At 38.1% G+C, this 8,603-nt stretch overlaps 1 protein-coding gene across 1 annotated transcript in view; it reads left to right on the top strand.

The window, feature by feature from the left end:
• Window positions 1–8,603, top strand: part of XRN2 (5'-3' exoribonuclease 2) — a 50,640-nt gene that overhangs the window by 20,477 nt on the left and 21,560 nt on the right. Inside the window, exons 18-23 of the mRNA XM_083827643.1 lie at window positions 1,712–1,819; window positions 1,896–1,985; window positions 2,146–2,218; window positions 5,680–5,763; window positions 6,525–6,622; window positions 6,713–6,792. Coding sequence (XP_083683769.1) covers window positions 1,712–1,819; window positions 1,896–1,985; window positions 2,146–2,218; window positions 5,680–5,763; window positions 6,525–6,622; window positions 6,713–6,792 — 533 coding nt within the window. The remainder of the gene's footprint in view (window positions 1–1,711; window positions 1,820–1,895; window positions 1,986–2,145; window positions 2,219–5,679; window positions 5,764–6,524; window positions 6,623–6,712; window positions 6,793–8,603) is intronic.

An 8,603-nucleotide genomic window follows, 5' to 3' on the forward strand; every position in this document is an offset into this window, starting at 1 on the left:
AAAAAAAAAATACATTGCTGACTTAAAACAGCGCAGCAATGAAATGCTTGCATGTGCTAGCTATACTTGCATAACAGAGCTATGTGTCAGCAAGATTCTACAACCTGCTACACGTGGGCAGTCTGTTGTATCAGTATGGAGCAGCAGGCAAATCACTTTTGGCCCCTATGGAAGTTAGATTAGGAAACTGTTGGACTGGGGGAATGTCAAAACAGGTTTGCTTTATTTTTGTTTTTCTGTTTGCCATGGTACAAATTGCTTCCAGTAACCACTGTTCATTGTCCATAAAACGTCTGAAAGAATGTTATGTGCATTTCTACTCCTATAAAAAGCGAATAATGTAGAACATGCTCCACTAGTAGAAACATCTGTTTCGGGGGAAAAAGATTAACAAAAGCCCAAATCCACATGGCTTCTGAAACAGTCTGAAACCACCTGAGGAATTGCATCTGATATAAAAGTTGCTGAAGGTTTATACCAAAAATATCACTGGAGGAGCCTCATTGACATTTACTTGTTCAGAATGGGAAGTCAAAATAGTAGGCTTTTGTTTCAAGTGCTACTGCTAAGATAGCTAGCTGAGAAGGTGAAAGCTTGACTTAAACCTTCTAGAGCCACATTTCCTTTAAAGTATGTTGTGTTCCGATGTGTTTGTGCTGATTTTCTTTTCTTCTTTTTGAGGATTATTTTGCGACTTTGAAGTGAATGCACTTTATATTTCCCAGTATTCAAGACGAAAGAGTGAGAGGGAAAAGCAAAATGTTACCTGAAGTGCTTGTTAGTGCTTTTACTGAATAGAAAAGTATCAGTTTAAAACAATACTTTCCACCCTGCAACTAATGCTGTTCAGATAGAATGCACTCTACGTCGTGTGAATGTCAGATTTCTCTGGTCCCTCATATTCCCAAGTTAGCAGTGGGATTTAGCTTTGAAAAATGGTAGTGCAAGTTGTGTGCTGCCAGAAAAGTACCTCTGTTCCTGTTAAGACCACTGTAATGGCTTTCTGAGTTGCACAGTTCTACTGTTTATACAGTTATGGAGAACTTGAGAATTCCTCCTGTGTGTTTCCACGTTCTGAGATGTGCCAGCAGCTCTACACAACTTGAAAATATGTCCAGTTGCTGTAAGCTCCTCAACTTAACCCCAGGGGCTGGTTAACTGAATGGATAGATTGTGTTTTCCTGCTCTTCGCAAGACACTTGTCTGATTTTATTGGATTTCTTATTGGATTTCTTGTGTGTGTGTGTGTGTGTGTTTTTTCTAGAGGGGGAAGAAAAAAGCATGAGGTATGTTACAGTGTCCTGAAGTTAAGGTTAAGATTCTTCTGTAAGGTCTTTTGTATTGTTACGGTGCTAGGTCTGTCTCTTTGGCTGTCTCCCTTAGTGACTCAAACCTAGCACATAGCAAGAGTACTTTGGCAGAGAAGTCAATCTGCTGTTCTGTGCTGCTGAGGAAATGCCCGAGGTCTCCATTCACTATCCAGTGATCTCACTCGCTCTAATCTGGCTATGAAAAGTTAAGTCCTAACCTGAAGTCCAGAGTACCTTTAGAGGCAAGAGCTCTTTCTTTTCTAACCACGGGGACTCCTCTTTCTCCCAGTTGACGCTGGGTTAAATTTTGTCACCTTTAGTTACTGGGCTACATGATTTTTTTTTTTCCTTTTTGCACTTTTGATTTGCCTGATTTTGCTTGTCTTGTTTTGCTGTCCTAGGGCTGTGCCTCCTGGAACTGGTATTACCCTTTTCATTATGCTCCGTTTGCTTCTGACTTCGATGGTATTGCAGACATGCCCTCGGATTTTGAGAAGGGCTCAAAGCCGGTAGGGCATTGTTTATTTATTTATGATTTAACAACTCATTAGAAATGTCCTTCATCAACCTGTTTACTTTCAATAGTTCAAGCCTCTTGAACAACTTATGGGAGTATTTCCAGCTGCAAGTGGAAACTTTCTGCCACCAAGTTGGAGGAAGCTCATGACAGATCCGGTAAGAATCCTTAGTGTATTCCTCTCTGTAAGCCATCCTCCTTAGCAAAGGGTGAGCTAACACAAAGCTAAGTACAGCTACATAGCGAAGCTTCATAGTATTCTGAGCCAATTTCCTAATTGGTTTTAATGATTTTTTTGTTTGTTTTTCTCAAATACAGGAATCAAGCATAATTGACTTCTACCCTGAAGATTTTGCTATTGACTTGAATGGGAAAAAATATGCTTGGCAAGGTGAAATTTCAAGTTTCTTCTTTTGAACTACAGTACATTGACCTTAGTCTTAGGAATCTATGTTTAAAAAAAAAAAAAAAGAATAAAATGGAAAATCATCCTAGTGAGATAATGACACACAAACTAGCAAAGGTAGCTTGTGTTACTTGGTATGTGGGAGATGTATTTTGCAGCAGGCTTATTTTTAAAAAGAAATTTTTGTGAAGAACAAATTATGGTTGAGTAACTGATTTAGGATTGGCAATGATTAGTAGTAATTTCAGCAGTCATTCTAGATTTGTTAATTTGTCCTGAACTAGATTAATCATTTTTCTATTTTTATCAGCCTTACTATGTAATTGTCTCTTGTCTCCTTTGCATTTAATTAATGGATCTTATTCTGTTCAATCAGTGGCTCATTAGTATCTTGTGAAAAATGCTGTGGGGAATATAGAAATATTTGAATACATACAAAGAATGAAAAAATAGATACTGTATTTAATGTGGTCTCTTCTTTTAGAGAATATTAGTTTTAATGAGCTGCCAAATTTTCTATCTGGTATGTAGCCAACAGTGTAACATCTCCATTAGGTGTGTAAATAATTATTTGGGCACAAACCGAAACACAAAATTCTGTCTGAACATAATAAAACACACTTGAGGACTTCAAACACTGGAACATGCTGCCTAGAGAAGTTGTGGAGTCTCCATCCTTGGAGATAATCCAAATCCAACTGGACATGGTCTTTGGCAACCTACTCTGGGCCCCCTGCGACCATACTCGAGCAGGGGGGTTGGACTGGATGATCTCGAGAGGTTCTGGACAACATCTGTGATTCTGCTTCCTCCTCTCCCAAATCCTCTTGTGCCTTGAAATAGCCAGTCAGACGCACTAGTACCTTATTCCTGGTAGTGTTCCAAAACCAAAGAGAATACACCTAGGTATTAAGAGATGTGTTGCTTAGCAGGCTTTCCCTCTGTAACTTGAAGCCCTTCCCCCAGGTGTAGTTCTGGCAACTTTCCTTAATCCTTATGTCTGGTTATCAAATTTACAGTTTAAAGCAGTAATGTTTTAGATAGCTTCCAGTAGCTTTCAGCAATCTGTGATGTTACTTTTGATTAATTTAATGCTTAATTGCATTATAAACTTTTTCTAGATTGACATCTGGAATTTTCATGTTTAAGAGGCAGTTGTGAAACAAGAAATATTTTCCAAGCTGGAAGTATCTTGGTTAAATAGTTTCTAGTGTACCTTCTGCTTTTGATGAAATGTTTGAAGATCTTCCTTTTAGAGATGTGATTATGCTTCTAAAAGCTCACCATTGATCCTTTCTGTAATCTCTGGGGTTATGAACGCTTCCCGTTTTGTTGTCATTCTGCCAGCGGGTTGTGAAGGTGAAACTAAATTGTTTTTTAGGGTAGGCTTATTGCTGTTTCCCCTCAGTAGTAGTTATGTTCCAGCTGAAATTTGAACATTGCTGTGGTCCGGTGCTGTCTTTGATAAAGCGGTAGTCAGTCAGTGTGGAGGTTATCCTTCTGAACTTGGTGATAAGGAAGAGCAGTGCAGCGTTCTTGCTTGGTGTGGTTGGCAACAGAAGACTGTATGGCTCTGTGCCTCGTTCCACAGTAGGCTAAATAATATTCTGATGTATTCTGATACATTCTGTCAGTCTAAGTACTGACTTATTTAACACTTTTTCATGGCTTCTTCCAACCTGCTTTTGTAAGAGAGGTAACAAGCTTAAATGTAGTGTATCATTACATTTAAAAGCCAAGTTTTTGGTTACACCCCTTACTCCTTCCCCCTGCTCCAGGATAATAGTATTAGTTTTAATAAAACCATGTGAAGACCAAACTTGCAAAACAAAAGTGGTGCAGGCAGACCAAGTTGTAGATAAGGAATCTACGTCTGTGGAAGTTCAGAGTCTCCGTGAATGTTACATAGCGGAGTTTAATGACAAAGGTTTATGAGGTCTGCCTGCCGGTAGAACTGTTACTAGATGCAAACAGGAGACTGTGAATGTTGTCAGTAGGAAGCCTTTGCTGTCATCTTGGTCAGATAAAGCTCTAGTGTTTATGGTAAGGGAAATAAAGTAAAAACTAAAATAATGACCCCAAATTCCTACCTTTAATAGGGGTAACAGAATGAAATCTTCACAGAACTTTTGTAGTAAATTTCTTAGTGCTTCTTCAGCGTTGATAATAGAAGAATACTGGAGCACACCAGGGAAGGCTACTCTCCAGTTTCATCAAATGTGATTAAGAGTGGGCTCGTAGAAATGTGAGATGTGCTGCTTAGCAAGGAATTGTGATACTGAGAGGAGCATCCATGTTATTTCAGAGTGAAACTAGTAGCTGGTATGAATATTCCCTAATGGATAATATAACGTGTCACCTCATGGCTGAACTTCACGTGATTTCTTCCATTGTCGTCTCTTAACAAATTGAACAAAGTAGCATTGAATTCTTTCAGGAGAGTAGCAAATGAGATAAATAATGACTGTCCTAATGAGCTCATCTTACTCCTAAATGAAGCAGGTATGGGTAGTGGATACTGCTTCTGAGTGTCTGTCCCAGACTGTGGAGAGGGAGGAGGAGGATAAGAGGGATGCTCAGATATAAGCATCCCCTTCCAAACTGTATTACTGCTGAACCACATTGGGTGGGTTTGTTTGTTTCTCCTAAACAGCTTGTGGGGTCACAAACTGAAAATCTAGGCTGTTTGTTTTTTTTGTGCTGATGTGACAGTTCTTCGTTGGGTAAAGAATTTATTGGGGCTCTCTCTGGTATCTTTTCAGTGCTACTCTTTTATGAGCTCCTGCTTATCCTTCCTGAAGCCATAGCAGCTCAGAATACAGCAGTTCAAAATCTTTTCTTTGTGATTTATTACAGTATCTTGTTAAGTTGAAACATCTGGGCTGTCTATTTCAAACTTTTGCCAATCAGTTGTCATTTTGAGAACTTGGTATTCTGGGTGGTTTAAAGCAGCACTAGTTTGCAGAATGGTGAATCACACAGAGTATCACACTGTGTAAGTAGCCTGGGTGGTTTCAAACGGTGGTAGCCAAAGCTAAATCCCATGACAGTCATGCTTTCCCAACTCCCTGTGCTATTCTTTCTCTCTTATTTTCCCTTTTCATCTCAGAATGAGAACACTCTAGTTCATTTACTCTAATATAGCTTGATCTGTTATGGAGGACCACATATGATATTTACTCTTCTGAACAGTGTGTAGCAAAGATAACTTGCAATAAGATGGTGTCACAAGTTAAGTGATTTTTGTAATGTCTTGACTTTTTCCACTAGAAAAGGAGGATAGTATTTTGTCTGTTGTTCTATTGCTAGATGTTTTAGATTGGGGATGAGGGATCGTTACTTTTCTGGGTAGCTTCTTTTTTTTTGGATGCTTTTCCCTTAGAATGTCTCTGAGGTAAATAATTCAATTTCAGCAAGCATGAAAAAAAATGGTTTGGTTTTCACAGGTGTTGCATTATTGCCGTTTGTTGATGAGCGACGCCTTAGAGCTGCCCTGGAAGAAGTCTATCCTGACCTCACTCCTGAAGAAAGTAAGAATTGTGACATATTGTTGTGACTCTGGTGTATTCACTAGAACTTGTTCTTACTACTGTTTCATGTACCTTTAAACCCTAAATGAGCAAGAATTGAATTATGTCAAGCTATATGCACTTCTCTGTGGATGGTGTTGGTAATTAGAATGCTCTGTGATGGGTTTATTTTTGTAACTTTCACTTTCTTTTATTTTAATAAAGTAGACTTGCATGAGATCTAACCTGAAAATTAGATGGCAGCTTAATCATATGAAAAGCTTCTACCAGTGTAGTCGAAGTAATTGTTAGATTAATATGTTGGAATCGAAAGAATAAACTTGATTTTCAAATTTAGTTATTTAGCAGGATGGCTGTGTCCAGTTACAGTATGTGAAGCTTAATGTTCTACTTAGACAGACAAATTTGGGCTTCACTTTCTGCATTATGCCAAAATGATAGCTGGTTCTTGTAGGTAAAGTGATCTTCGGAGTTGTATATATTTATTTTCAGCCGATGTCTTTGTTCTGAATTCAAAATTCCTCCCACTGAGCACAAGATTCTTATTGTTTTCCTGTCTTCTACTAGTCTGTGTGACTGGAGGCCTCCTGTTTTAGACACAGACACGATAAGAATTTTCAAAACTTTCTCATAAATCACAGTGAAGCTTTCCTGTGGAGCAGCACTGGTAGAGGTCTCAATAGGATGGTGTGCTGGTACGCTGTATTCCTTACCTCCTTCTTTCCTCTGAACTCTTAACTCATTCTCTTCATCTTTTCTAGACAGAAGAAATAGCCTCGGTGGGGATGTTCTCTTTGTTGGAAAACACCATCCACTTTGTGACTTTATTGTAGAACAGTACAAGTCCAAAAATACAGAGGTATGTTATATTTGTTGTAAAAGGATTGTGGAAGTGGTGAGGGTGGAGTTCTCATAATGAGCTTCAGCTGAAAAATTATTTCTTCCATAGCCAGTGGATATACCACCGGAGTTGTGTCATGGAATCCAGGGAAAGCTTACACTGAATGAAAATGCTGTTCTTCCAGATCAGTGAGTATAGCTTTCAGCATGGGATGTTTGATGCGAAAGGATACTTTCTTCAGTTACATCTGTATTTAAATTAAAAACAAAAAAAACAAACAAACAAACAAAAAAACCTCTGCTCACAATGAGAAACCTAAAACTTCTGGCAAGGCAGTGCATTTAGTTGTAAGGCTAAAAGTGCTTTCTGCTAGGACTTAAAATAGGTGTGTACTATAGTTAGTATATAATTTAAAAAAAAGTAAGAACTCTTATTCTACAAGCCTGTTTTATCCCATTTTATTATTACAGAAATAGTCTTTTAAAACAGCATCGGAAATCTGTAAAGCACTTTAATGTGTGTTTATAATTGCTGGTATTTTTTTAAAAATTTGTAATTTCATCTATGGAAGACTGATTTTTTTTGTTGTTGTTTCCTTTATGTATTCATTACTGTTTGATGAACTTTAATAGGTAAACAGGGACTATATACTAAAAGCTATAGCGATCAGTGGCTTTCCTCTGTAACACCATGTTGTTTTGGTCTCTGTGCTATTTTATGAATGCTAATTTAATAGGCTGATATAACTTCTACTAGGACATGCTGGTTTCTTTTTTTTTAAGCTTTTTATGTGCTAATCTTAATTTTAGTAAAGAAAAATCCAGACGGAGATGTATTTTGCCATTTTCTATTTAGGGTACAGTGCTAAATTCAGGAAGGTACCTTACCAGCTACATGTACAAAATGTGCTTTTTTTCCCCCCCTCTTTCAACATAAGTTTGAGAAATCATCAGTGTAACCTTCACGTTATTGGAAATGCATTCATTTATCTAACTTTCCTTAGAGGCATAAGCAGGTGTTCAGTAACTCATTTGCATTAAATGCACAAATACTCCGATTTTGTTGGACAGATAATGTATCATAGGTCACACTCACTAATATACATTTTTATATTCTTGTCATGGCTTGTGAAGGGTATGAGCAAGTCAGAGCAGTTCTTGGAGGGAATAGTAATGCAGGAAAAAAGAAAATTCTTCTGGCATTGTCTTCCCTGTATAAGCCATGAGAAATGGAGATCTATTTTTACCTAGAGAGGTACTGTTTGTTAGGAATTCTGTGAAGACGAAGAAGCATTTATGTCAACACTTCAAAATATGTCTAGCTTTGCTAAAAAGGTTTGGTTTAAATTCAACCAACGTGTGCTGTTTGTGACCTGTGTATAACATGGGTGTGTGACAGTTGTGCATAGTGGCATGAGCTGGAGGCATCTAGCTTCTGACTGATGAGGTTAATTTTTTTTAGCATGCAGTGTGTCTGCTTCATGTGAAGATACAAGTTCTGAAGGAAAGGGTTAAAAAGCAGCTGCATCTCAGCCTATTAAATCTCAGTTAGAAAGGAATCTCTTCAAGTGCTGTGTAAAACGGCTGCTAAAAATATTTTTTCCTTCAAAGCCTTTTTTTCCTGGGGAAGTCAGTTTGTGTCCACAAGCTGTCTGTGTGTCTGTCACTCTAGTCTTCTCCTGCCCTCTTAGAACCTGTTGGCTTGTTATAATCCAACCTCAGTGATATGGAGAGGTTTCCAAGATGCAAAATAGTTCTAACTTGTAAACAGACAGCTGGGTAGCGGGAGGTGTGTGAAACCACTGTTAGATGTTAGAGAATGCAAATGCAGGATCAGCTGCAAAAGTGGTATCATTAAGAAATAAGAGTTCAGTAACTCTGTTACTTAAGAACTATTTGATTTAGAGAAAAGATGACCTATTTTTGAAATCCTTTTACTTGTCGTAGGTTTAGTTGACAGAGTAACTTGAGTGGTAGCAACAGAGAAAGAGGAGCCAATG

The sequence above is a fragment of the Anser anser genome (assembly GCF_964211835.1).
Source record: "Anser anser genome assembly, chromosome: 3".
Taxonomy (NCBI): Eukaryota; Metazoa; Chordata; class Aves; order Anseriformes; family Anatidae; genus Anser; species Anser anser.